The following is a 13312-nucleotide window of genomic DNA, read 5'->3' on the forward strand; positions in this document are numbered from 1 at the left end:
AAAATTAAATACATAACAAGGAATTTATCATTCAAATGTAAAATTTTTTTTCTTTTTTTTTTTTTTTTTTTTTTTGTGGAACTGGGGAATGAACTCAGGCCCTTGCACTTGCCAGGCAAGCACTTATTCTGCTGAACTATCTCCCCGGCTCCAAATGTAAATTTTTATGCCTGTTCTCTTCTTCTATTTAGTCTAGATTAGCTTCTTTTGAGACAAAAATCTTACTCTTGCCTAAATCAGCCTTTAGGAATGCGACTGAATTTACAGACACCCCAACACACGGACACCCACACCCAATCCGAAGACAGCATTCCCCAGGACCCATGGATGGGACTGAGCAGAAGACGCTGACAGATCCCTCATGTTCACGCCATTACACTCTTATCCCTTCACAGCACAAAAGCTGCCTTTGTTCTATTCGGAAACAGATGTAAACCTGAGAGATTTACCTGTTCAGGACAACTGCTGTATATCTTCTTTCCACAAAAATAATTCCACATAAAATATTGGTAAATGGAGAAGGAAAATTTGTCTCTGGCTTTTCTTTTTCTTCAATTTCTTCATCCTCATCCTCATCCTCAGAATCACTCCAAGACACATAATTATCCTGATTCCTATTATTATACCACTCAACACTTTCAAACTGCTGTCGCTCATATGGTTTATATTTGCGCAAGATTTCAAGCAGTTTTATTACTTTGGGAGTTACAAATTTCAGGTCAAGTGAGGCAGGTGAGAAGTGCTCTTCACATAGTGCATGTATTTTCCTTAGAAAAGTGTCTGTAAACAATAAAAATTTCCTGTGCAGCTCCTCTTGCTCATGTTTGATATATTTCTGAAGTTCTCTTACCATCATTCCAGCTACTTTATCTGCACACCAGGGTCCCAGAACTACCAACACTGCACGACAGTCTGATAGAATCTACAAGAAAAACAAGAAGCCAAATACTAGACAGTAATCATGCAGCATTTTCACATGGTATGTAGTAGGTACTTAAATGTCCCCAAACTGCCCCTTCAAAATCATTTTACCCCACCAAAGTAACCCTAACCTGGGGGGATCAGTGGTCTTCTCTGCCTCTGCTGTTTCACATGTCTATGCCTAGAATCACCTCTTTTATTCCCAGCAATAATCCAATAGAAAAAAAAAAAAAAAAACAGTTGTATAAGATTTATAAGACCTAATACTTAATTTTACATCTGTGATTAGTGAGAACTCAACTAAGCCATTTACTTCCTGCCAAATTATGCAAAAACACTATGTTAACAGACCAATTTTACTTTGGCAATTCCTGTTCTTCTGGAAAGAATATGATTTTCCTTAAACTTTATAACATCTCCTAGTTTAGATGGATTAGATAGATATTATTATCAATATTATAGAGTAAGACTAGGAACTATGAATGAATTCTGACTGTCTGCAGCCTGTACTATATCTCCAAAGGTTAGTATTTGAAACCTGTATAACTGTCTTCTATCATTATTTCAATGAAAACTGTACCACTAGAGGCAAGGTTTCTCATGCTTAAAATCTAAGCCAAATCCAGATTATGATCTTGGAGCCTGCCCAGAATGCCACATGACTCTACATCCAAGATGTACAAACTGCTGGTCTACATTCTAGCAAAGGATATAACATGGACTTAGCAAGAATGCAAAAGGTGAGAAATACTGGGCATTGCTACTCTAGAAAAAAATCAGCAAGAACAGAATGAAGAATCACATTCAATACAGTGCTGACATCCAAAAGCACCTGCGAACTCCCTAAAACTCTCTTCTCAAGCTGGATCCACAAGGGCCGGGAGACTCATGTACAGTTACACACCCGGGAGCAGGAAAGACTCAAGTCCACGTGCTCTCGTTGCATCAAAAACACAGCAAAAGGACTCATTCCTCCCACAAAAACAATGACATAAATCCTAATTCCTCTCCTTAAGGAAGGGCTTACTTAAAAATACGGATATCAAGTAAACTTAACCTTTAATCTACTACATATTTAATGAAAAACCTCCAAGGAAATAAAAAAATAAGGTCTTAAACTAAAACATAAAGGTTCTACAATCTGAGGTACAGGATCTCAGGATAAATCCTGAGGGCATTTCACTGACCTTCTCAGACCAAAAAGCTACAACTCTTGTTGCACAGGTCCTGCTTTACCTTGGTCTTAACCATCCAGTAGAAAAGTATGAAGATGAAATATAGGAAGTAAAGCCATGTTGTTATGTTGAGCTGTGGGGGACTCAGGTCAATAATTTCTGACATTGCCAGTTAAACAGAAGACCCTATGCTATTGTGGGCTACTGGACTCTTTTAGAATGTTTTGCTGAGTTTACACACCTATAATATTCAACAACGGAACTTAAAAAAAAATTGGGGTATAACTATGAATGTCCATTTTGTATCTGTGTATTCAAAGTGGTCGGGATAGATATATAGTTGCATTCTCTTAATGAATGGAATGATTTTTTCTAATGGTGTTTGTAAGTAGGATCACAAATCTGCATCTTGTACAGCAATTAACTACTAAGAAGGATATATGCAGTGTATTATTTGTTGAAACTGTACTTTCGATTTGATTTGAAACTGTCTCATTGCTATATGTTTATCAATAAAACTTTGAAAAGAAAAAAAATATTCAAGTAACGGTACTTAACAAAAAAGTTTATACAGATGAATGTCCATTTTGTATTTGTATATTCAAATTGCATAGGATACATAGTTCCAGTCTTATAATGAATAGAGGGATTTGTTCTAATGGTGTTTGTAGATAGGATATCTTGTCCGCATCTTGTACAGCAATTAACCACTGAGAGGAATGTATGCATTGTGTTAATTATTGAATATCATGTCCGCATCTTGTACAGCCATTAACCACTGGGAAGAATGTATGCAATGTGTTAATTATTGAAACTGTCCTACCAATTTGATTTGAAACTCTCTCTTTTGTATTTATCAATAAAATTATGAAAAAAATTTAAAAAAAATACAGTTCTGTAGAAAAGAACGTTATGTGAGCATAAGGAACATCAAATAAAATTACATGTGGAAAAAAAAAAAAAACAAAGGTTATTCTATTTCAATATTAACAATAAACAGGGGCCAGCCTAATAGCTCAGTGGATTAAAATGCCTACAAGCAGGGGCTGGTGAGATGGCTCAGTGGTCTAAAACACCTACTTAGAACAAGCTAAGCTAAGCAAAGCACAGTGACCGCGGTTCAATCCCCCAGCACCACATGCCAGCCAGCCCCGCCCCCTGGTGGGCGGAGCTGGCCACACACACACACAAAATAAATAAATAAATAAATAAATAAATGTTTAAAAAAAAAAAAATGCCTACAAGCAGGCACAGGGGCCGGGGATCCGATCCCTGGGCCTGCCCCCAGAGTGCACTAAAACAGCCACTGAGACAGCATGGGGGCGCGTGCCTGTAATCCCAGCACTGGGGAGGCTGTAAACAGGTGGATCACTACAATCCAATCTAGTAGTGAGACCCTGAAAACCCTGTAGACCCTTCCCTAAAATATAAAAATAAAAACACACAAAAACACTATTATACTTTCCATATGGTTACCTGTTTAGAAATTAAAGTAGAATCTCTTTCTTTTGCATGTACAGATATATTACAGTCATTGATAAAATTAAGTGCTTCTTCTAACTCCGTCAGCAGTCTTTCATAAAGCCCACTTCTGTCTGTAAACGGTCCACAATCTACCACAATCTCACATGGCTGAGAAGTATATCTTTAGGATCAGAAACAAAAAAAAAAGTCATTAATATTGCAATGGTGAAAATCAAGAATCCTAACCGCTAATTTGTACCATTTCTAGTATCTTAATTATTATTATACTCTTCAAAATAAATTTTTTAAAGTAAAAAAGAAAAAAATTAAGGTTTATTGAAAGTGTTAATATTCAATTTTTTATCCAATCTTGCATAACTATTAATGTTAATCTGAGCTACAGATCTGACAATAAAATAAGTAATAGAACTACCACTGTTAATTTGCTATTCTTATTTTGAAAATCTGTATAACACATATTCTTGTATGTCACCCCTTTTCTGTCTTTGTTTCTATTTGTTTTTACTCTTCAAAATACAATTTAAGGATAATACTTAAAATAACATTGCAATGGTGAAAATACATTAAAACTGTTTTTCAAAAAACAAACAAAAGAAGGGGCCACCCAGACAGTGCAGCAGACACAGGGACCAAGGTTTGTCCCAGAGTACCATGCCAGCTCCACCACATGGGATGTGCTGAGTCAGCGATTGAGACTGGGCGTGGCGGCACATGCCTGTAATTCCAGCACTTGGGAGACTGAAAACTGGAGGATCACTACAAGTCCGATCTGTGTAGTGAGACCATGCAGACTCTGTACTAAATACATAAAAATAAAAAAAATTTTTAAAAAAAGAAAGAAATGCTAAGATAATATCCCAAAATGTCAGCAGTGGGGTGGGATATTAGATATTTATTCTTTCAGTGTTACTAAATTTCTCCACAGAAAATATATAGCTTTTCTGGTAAATCATTAAAGTACTACTGCTTCTCAGCCTTTTGGCTAAGATCAAGTGCAGTATCTGTTCTTATAAGTTTAATATCTGATACGTCCTCTATCCAAGGACAATATATTTGTGAAATAAGATGCTATTTAATTTTGTTCTTCCATAGCTAATATTTTTTATGTATATGCTTTAATGATTTTTTTCTTTACAATAAGTTTTAAACAATTTCATTTTTGTGTATCTTGGTATGATTTTATTTAAATATATTGTGCAAAAGGTTCATTTTCTTGGAAATGCAGTATTATAAGTTCAACTAAATTCAGAAATTTTAAATCTTTAAGTATTTCTTGCCTACTCCTTTCTACTTTGAGAATTCTAATTATATGAATATAAGTTTCTTGGTTTTGACACAGTAAACTATTATGACTGATCTGTAAATTCTTTCTTCATTTTTATTTTGGACAATTTTTATTGTTATATTCATTTATGTTTGTAAATAATTTATTTTCAATTTACAATCTATTAAAAAAATAAATTAAACTAAAGAATTGCTCACAAGATATTTTCTAAAGAAAAGAAAGAAGAGTGCAAAGAACAGAGTAAAATTGGGTATCTACTACCTGCAAGCAGCATGCCAGGGACCTGCACACACTCGGTGTTAACCCTCACACAGGGGAGCTCAGGGAGTGCAAAGACAGCTAGTGAGTCTGTATAACGAACTCAGCCCTGTCTTTCACTTATCCCACTGCTTGCCCACTTTTTAGAATCTCACTACAACCTAAGGTCCATCTACATAGGTTTCCTCTTGGGCCAACAGGCAGAGCTTTCCTAGAGAGACACTCTCATCAATGCCATGGCGTCTGTTAGTTTGCAAAGGACAGCCCCATAAGACCCATGTTCAAAGAACAGTGTTGATGCATTTGATTATTATCTCAGGGGGGTTTGTCTCAGTTTTTAGATGTAGATTTTCAAGTTTTGTCCCTTTAGGCATCAGCCAAGCATGAAAATCACAAAATGTTCCAAAGACTCCAGAAATTCAATTAATTATTTTAAAAAGTGTAAACAGCAATGTAGTAGCCAGAGGCATGTTTTGTCATTAAATACACTGTATTGTTTCTGTACTGTCTAAAATCTTTTTGGGTTTTTTTCTTTTTCCCTTTTTTTTTTTTTGGTCTTTTTTGAGACGGTCTTCCTATGCAGTTCAGGCTGGCCTTGAACTCACTTTGTAGCTCAACTGATCTCAAACTCCCAACAATCCTCGAGCCTCCCAAGTGCTGGGATTACAGGCATGCACCACCATACCCGGCTTGTCAAAAATCTTTAAAATTTGCAAAGTCAATTTCATTTTTAATGTGTCCTCCTATGGAAAACTCCTCAGCCTTCAATCACTTGTGATGTCATTCCTGCCACAAAATGAAATAACCAGAAAAGCACTACACATTATTACATACCCTAAAAGCACATGTGGTAATTTTAATGAAGAAAAATAGCAAGAACATATTTAATACTATAGTTTTCATTTTTCATAACCCAAACTAGGTTTTGTACTTAACTAGAGTGTCATAGTGACAACCAGGTAATGCTTCATCCAAAAGATTACCTGGCAGTTAATTCTTTTTTTTTTTTTTTCTGCACGAGGAATCAAATTTAGGCCCTTGCCCCTGGCACCGCACTGCTGGCCTATCTCCCCAGTCCCTAAGCAATTAATTCTTCAAATGCTCTAACAGCTGTACTTTTCCTAAAGACTTCTACTAGTACAGGCCACACAAACTCAGGCCAGAGAAAAGCCCAGGCATAGCCTTCTAACTTCTACACCGTAACTCGTGTTGACTCAGGGAAGCCAAAAGTAGCATGTCACAAAGGCTTTAAGATTTTTATTTCATATGGCATTGGGATATCTAAATTGGATGGATCTGTTACCTTTTCTCACTCCATGAAGAAAATTTCCCAAATGTCTCCTCACTGTCAGGTGCACTACAAGGCATTTTCTACCCCTCCATGTAACTGACCATCAAAAGACCCTCTGAAACAACTGTAGTGCCACTTGGTTCAGGGAGGTAACTCGCCTGAGGTTACACCCCTTAGAATTGGTAGAGCAGTGATCAGGTCCATGTCACTCAACTCTACAGCCTGACCAGTCAGTCTTCTCTACTTGTTCCTGCGAACCACCACTTGGTAATCTTTAGGTTTTTTTAAGGCTATACTACTTAAAAAAAAATTATACACTATTTTGACATAAACTGAATTAGTACCTTTACTTAAAGATCAGATTCCCTCTGACAAACATAGGCTCCAGTCGCTTGCCTCAACTTAAGCAAATCAGTAACATGGTAAGCAGTGTATTTCCATGTGTAAATTACTGAAACTCAAAATTGAAACTTCCTAAAGAAGAGACAAGTCTAAAAGTTATAAAGTGTTTTCCTCAGAAATCTGCACCCTCAAAACAGTAGAAAATGATATTCCAAAGTATATTGCTAAATTTGCTAAATAAATTAACGTTCTTTCAAAACATCATAGGCAACATCTAGGCCAGAATAACAAAGCATGCACACTGACAGAAAAGAACCCAAATTTACTATTAATGTCTTTATTCTCAGCAAAGATCAGGAAATAAGAGGAGCTGACATTTGCAATATAATCTGTCAAGGTAGAAATGCCTTGTCTGCTGCTCTCTGAAACAAGACTGGATTCTTGTATCTGCTGGTAACATACTTTTAAGGACCTATTAAATCTTTTTACCAGTCACTGTTCGCTTAGACAGGTATCTCTAAGGCACTACAAAAGAAAATGCAAGTTGCCTGACAAGCACAAGGGCCTGATTTCAATCCCCAGTTCCAGAAGAAAAAATAAAAAAAAAAAAGAAATCGCAAGTTTAACATTAGTTACAACTAGTCTTATACAAGCCATGCCTATCAGAACCACTTACCTGTCTAAGACCACCAGGTCAGTTGCAGTTTCTGCATTACTCTTAAGAATTTTCTCCAGTTTCTGAATCTTTTCCTCTAATTCTTCTGGATCACATTTCCCATTTAAAATGGAAGCAGTTAGTCCCAAAATGCGAGGACATGACGGACAATTTTCACAGAGCTAACATAATGAAAGATACTGACAATAAAGACTTTATTTTTCAAGGTTGTAACAGAGACACTGCCATATTAAAGCACATCAAAATCACTAACACTAAAAATTGATTGTTTAATGGAACCATCAATATACCAAGGATTACATAATATTACAGAAGTAGACAAGTTTGGGGTTTTTTTGGTTGTTTTGTTTTTTGTTTTTTTTTTGCGGGGGGGGGTGTCTTTTTTGAGACAGGGTCTTGTATGCAGTTCAGGCTAGCCTTGAGCTCACTTTGTAGCCCAGGCTGGTCTTGAACTCAAAGTGATGCTCCTGCCTCAGCCTTCTGAGTGCTGGAACTACAGATGTGCACCATCACCCCCAGCTCCACAAGTTTCTTTAAAAGATCTTCAAAAGGCAAATGTAGATATGCTACAAAACGTCGGTATATACCACTCATATTTAAAAACTTTGAGTTAAATAAACATTAATACCCATTTGTTCATTCATCCATACACTAGAACTGAGTTTCAAATATTGATAATTAATTGTATTGCCTTTCACATCTTAAAAGAAAATTGCATTCTCTGTAATTTACCTTGAATTGTTAAGGTCAAGTCTAAAAACCTACCTTCATAATTTCTCGATAGGGGTGGTCTAGAATTGCAAGATGACATTCATCAAATACCAGAAGATTAATGTCTGATAGTGATAAGTACTCATTTTTCAAAACATTCAAGGCGACAGAGCAAGTCATAATGAGAACCTAAAATGAAACTAGCATCAGTACAACCATGCTACTTAGCAGCTGGATATACTTCTATGAGATCAATCACAGAGTCATTGTATCATAGGAGAGGATTAAGAAATTTAGTCAAAATTAAAAGAAAACATCTAAATGCACAGACCAGTGGGGGTGAAGCTATAGCATATGTGCTATCAATCAAAGCTCCAAAAAGTTTGCCATCACAACCTAGACTTTCATAACCTGGAACCAAGAACTAAGGAAGCATGGGAAAAGACTATGAGTAAACAATTCTGGATAAGGGAGAACATTTCATTACAATAAGTCTACTAAACCTACTTCAGGCCATATTTTGACTGATGAGACCAATTAATTTAGTCAAATCACAAAACCATTCACTGCTTTTACATTCTCCCCCCCCTCACCCCCCGAACTGGCAACATTTTCTGGATGACTGAATATTCTTTTCACAGCCTATCATTCTGTGGCCACTTAAGTGCTTTATTTATGAGGATTTATCCCAATATGTGAGCAATACTAATAGACTCCAACCTGTTTAAAATTAGTAGGAAGCAGCTCCTAGCAATTGTATCTCCCAGTACCACAAATAAGAATATGCTGCCTATATAGAGAAATGGAAGTTAGAGGGAATTTGCATCAAATATCCAAAGACTTCAGCAAAGAAACTGCTTGAGTTTCAATATATTTAACTCAAGAGTAAATTTTCTGAAAGCAGATTATCTGCAAGTTGGAAATAGTTGTAGGAACTTATGCTTAGTAAATAATCATGAATGTTGGGTTTTTTCCCTAAAGATTAAAAGCAAGGAAAGTCAGTAATTTAGTTGATATTCAAACAAAAAAGAGCACATAAGGATAGTCTCTGAGCTGAAAAAGAGCAGGAACCTTGAGTTGCTTAACCTATTCACTGAGATAACCAAAGCTACAGGTCATCTTACAAACCAAGTCAAGGACTTGTATGATTTATAAAGTGAAAATTTCTCTCCAAGTCTTACCTGGTGCTTAGTAAACTCTTGGTTCCATCTCTCTTTTGTCCAAGATGCATTTACTTCTAGGTTTGAGTACTCCCCAACCTTGAGATCGGAGTGAATTCTGACAGCTGACACTTGTTGAGCAACCTGGTTCGCTGATTACAAATACAACACTCCATGTGAATATGAGAAGTCATGCCTAGTTGGCTGTATGGATAACTAATGATTAAGACAGTTATAAAAACCCTTGTAACTCTTACACCTAACCCCTCGCTGTTTAAACAGCCAATTTAAAATCACAGTTCCAAAGCCATCCTCCAAAATGCATGTACAAGACTTGCCATGTGACCTTTTGTCACTCACTCCAAAGAACCTTACACCATCTAAGGCAACCCTTCCAGGCTGGAAAGGCAGCCACTGCAGATCCACCCCTCCTGCTTCCCTCAGTAAAACCAGATTATGTCACCAAGAAATGAGACCATCTCATATGTATTTCAAGTAGTTATGCTGAACCAATCTACAAAAAGGAGAAGGACTGACATGGTTATATAAAAAGAACCTATCAGCTTAGCTTCACGTTTTGCTTTTTACTTCAATGTACAATCCTAAATATAAAAATCCGTATTTTGAACTTACTGAATAACCTATTTTTAGTAGGTGTATAATTTTCTTTCACAAAATTGTAAGTCAAAAAGGTATACATCTCCTAATAAAGCACAAACTGAAAAATCAACAAGAAAAATAACTTACATTATATTATGTTCCTAAAGTAATTCATTCAAAAGAAATGCAGAATCAGAGTTTGAAAAGCATATTACTGTATTTGTCTAACTCTTCACTTTTAATAACTTAATATCCACTGAGACAATCTCCTTAAACATAAAATCTCATCCAATTTCCTCCATACAACTTGATAAAATAATTTTTTATTACCAGAGTTGACCAAGAAAACAGTTCTTTTCCCATTTCGGCTGAAGTCTCCCCTGATCTGGTAGGACAGCTCTTTCGTGAGTAGTACTGCAATAAATGTCTTCCCTGAGCCAGTGTTTAAACAGACGATGGTATTACGATCCAGAGCTGCTTCGAGCAGTTCAACCTAGAAATATGGCGGAAAAAAGTTTATATACTCATACCTGAGTACAAAATTTAGAAAGTTGGATTCTATTTTAAACCAGGAAATTTCACTATTTTCTAAAATCTTGCTTTAATAACCTTGCCCAGAAAAAAAGAGAAAAACTTTTACAAATTTACACAAGAATACTTAAAAATAAAATGCTTACTACACATAGCTATGTTGTAAATACATGTTAAAAGGGTACTTACAATTTCATTTAAGAATTACTTTTTAAACAAAATACTTCTGTAGAATATGAATGACTAAACTTACAATAATTGTACTGCCAGTTCACAGTTGTATTTTCAAAGCTGAGTATTACTGAACCAATCTCAATTCCTACCTAGCTCATTAGGACAGACACACCCAAATACATATTAAGGAAGAGTAAATTTACAGAGCAGAAAACAAATAAGAAACTTCACACAGTACTAACAAATCAATTACCCAGCAGATGTTAGAAAAAGACTATTAAGAACAAGTGTTTTGAATGAGAAAATTAATCAGAAAAGGGAAGCTTGGAAAAGGGTAAATGAGTTTTATAAGTCGTGTCAACTATATGCTAATTTTTTCCATTTTAGTGAAAAATGCTCTGGTATTAGTGTTTTCATTAGTACCTGATATTTTCTTGGCGTATAAATGTTATCATGAATTGCTTCTTGTTGCCATGGCAGTCCAAAGAAAGGACCCATTGGTGAGGAAGCAGGGGTCATGAGCTGCAGGCCTGCCATGCTGAGGGGTTGCAAAGCAGGGCTTTTCATTCATCCAGTGTTTCTTTCATTGCATTTTTGTTCTAGCACAGCTTACTACAAAAGGGAAAAAGAATACCATTACACAACCATGCGGGGTTAAAACAAAAGGAAGCACAGAAACAAGAGAAACATCAGAATAACATTTCCAGAGGTCTTTTGAAACTCTTCCTAGAGTTGTTTTAGCTTTCATTTAACCTAAGAGGACTGTTTTAAAAGTCAAGCATCCTATACCTGACCCCAAAGTTCTATACTTGGAAAAGAGTCTTTAAAAATCAGAAAACTGCACAAAGGTCTAAGTACATGAGTACACATTGCTGCATTATTTAAAAACAAGAATTTTAAAACCTGTTAGGAGAAAAATAAATAAATCTACTAGGAGAAAACTGGATAAATAATGTATAGCTAATGAAATACCTTAAATCTTTTTTTTTTCTTCTTTTTTTTTTTTTTTTTTGTGGAACTGGGGATTGAACTCAGGCCCTTGCGCTTCTGAGCTATCTCCCCAGGCCCCAGTTGAGGCTTTTTTTGTTTTTTCTTTTGCAGTACCATGGATCAAACTGAGAACCTTGTGCTTGCCAGGCAGGTGCTTATGCCACTGAGCCATCTTCCCAGCCTACCTTAAATCTTTAAGATTATAAATGTGCATCTATACTGACTAATATAGAAGTCTCTAAAATATGCTTTTGAAACAATATGCACAGTAAGATGTCTGGCTAAATATAAATATATATATATATATATATATATATAAAAGTAAATACATGAATATACTCTTTATAATTTTTTTTTCTGTATTTAGGACAGGGTCTACATTGTCTCACTATGTAGATTGGACTCACAGTGATTCTCCTGTTTTCAGCCTCCCAAGTGCAGGGATTATAGGCATGTACCACTACACCCAGTCTCAATCGTGTCCTGAAGGCAGGGCCGGCGCGATCTGTGACCTGGCTAAGCAGGCGTTTTAGTCCACTGAGCTATCAGGCCAGCCCTCTATAAATTCTATAATGTTATAACTGATAGAATATGACACATATGGGAACACCCTTAGCATTGTGCATACACCGTAGGAAAAATGTGAACACCTGAACTATTATGTGAACACTTGAACTAATTATGTCATTTATCAAACGGCCGTAAACACAAAAGATGCTTTACTCAATAAACAATCTACCACAATGGGACACTGACCAACTATTTAGCTATGTATCTTTGAAATTATATCCTACATAAATTCAAGTATGCCACCTTACGAAATGTTTCTCATGCTATCTAAGCACTCTTCCATATTTCATATATTTTATACACTATTATGTAAGATGAAAAAATAAAAATTGGATCTTTTAAAAGATTACTAGCCAGAAAAGGAGGCTAGGATTTCAAATCCCTATAGAAGTCCACCACCAGCATCCTGGCCAGCCAGCAAAACGTAGTGTCCCTCAGGGAGGATTTCTCCTTTACACTGCTTTGAGGTGTTCACTGCTGTCTATGAAACTAAACAGAGAATCCAGCACTTTGTTCCCTGGCAACAAGCTTTCTGACTCTTCCTGACATGCTCCATTCATAACCATCATACAAAACATGATTAAGACATTCTACCTAATCCAACAAGAAATCTTCAGTACAGAGTCTATTTCATGCCTAGGCACAATACTCAACTCTGATTCTAGAGATTAATTCTGTTGACGAGACTCAACATCCAACTACTAAAAAGTGCCATCGCAAGAAATGGCCTAGAGTACCTTGCTGTGGGCCCTGAGGATCCCTTTAGGAAAGCAGTCTGCAGATCAGAGTGCAACACTTCTTACTTTTCTCATAGGGAAGTGGCATGCAAATTGCAATAGAGTACTTTATAAGAAACTAACAAGCCATAATTCTCCTGGATGTAAGAAGCTATGTTCATTTTATACTGAGCCAAAGCCTCAACTGCCACTGTTTCATCCTGTGCCTGACCATCTACTTTTCCAAAGTCCTCAGGCCCTCAGGATTTGCAGGCTCATCAGTCCAACTTAACTTCATGAAGTCAGTAGGCCAGGCTGAAGGCCCAAGACTAAGGCAAGCATTTCCACGCACTTTCCTGCCTGGCCACCATTCTCCTGATGCATTTTCTACCTCTCCACAACCACATCTCCTCACTGTCTAGAACTG

At 36.4% G+C, this 13312-nt stretch overlaps 1 protein-coding gene and 1 pseudogene across 2 annotated transcripts in view; one reads left to right on the forward strand and one right to left on the reverse strand.

Moving 5' to 3' along the window:
* The window catches only part of Dicer1 (dicer 1, ribonuclease III), a 49463-nt gene extending 36534 nt beyond the window's left edge, over positions 1-12929 (reverse strand). Inside the window, exons 1-8 of one of the 2 annotated variants that reach the window (XM_004635171.3) lie at positions 12907-12929; positions 11033-11221; positions 10235-10397; positions 9326-9456; positions 8199-8333; positions 7434-7594; positions 3573-3741; positions 450-922 (exon numbers count right to left, since the gene is read on the reverse strand). In XM_004635171.3, the coding sequence (XP_004635228.2) occupies positions 450-922; positions 3573-3741; positions 7434-7594; positions 8199-8333; positions 9326-9456; positions 10235-10397; positions 11033-11176 (1376 nt within the window). In that variant the 5' untranslated portion in view covers positions 11177-11221; positions 12907-12929. Of the gene's footprint in view, positions 1-449; positions 923-3572; positions 3742-7433; positions 7595-8198; positions 8334-9325; positions 9457-10234; positions 10398-11032; positions 11222-12906 lie in introns of those variants that run through there. The other variant, XM_023719602.1, reaches the window with a different exon arrangement.
* Positions 4544-4653, forward strand: LOC111817810 (annotated as a pseudogene).
* Positions 12930-13312: the final 383 nt, after the last annotated feature.

Source organism: Octodon degus, unplaced genomic scaffold (genome assembly GCF_000260255.1).
Source record: "Octodon degus isolate 3935 unplaced genomic scaffold, OctDeg1.0 scaffold00070, whole genome shotgun sequence".
Lineage (NCBI taxonomy): Eukaryota > Metazoa > Chordata > Mammalia > Rodentia > Octodontidae > Octodon > Octodon degus.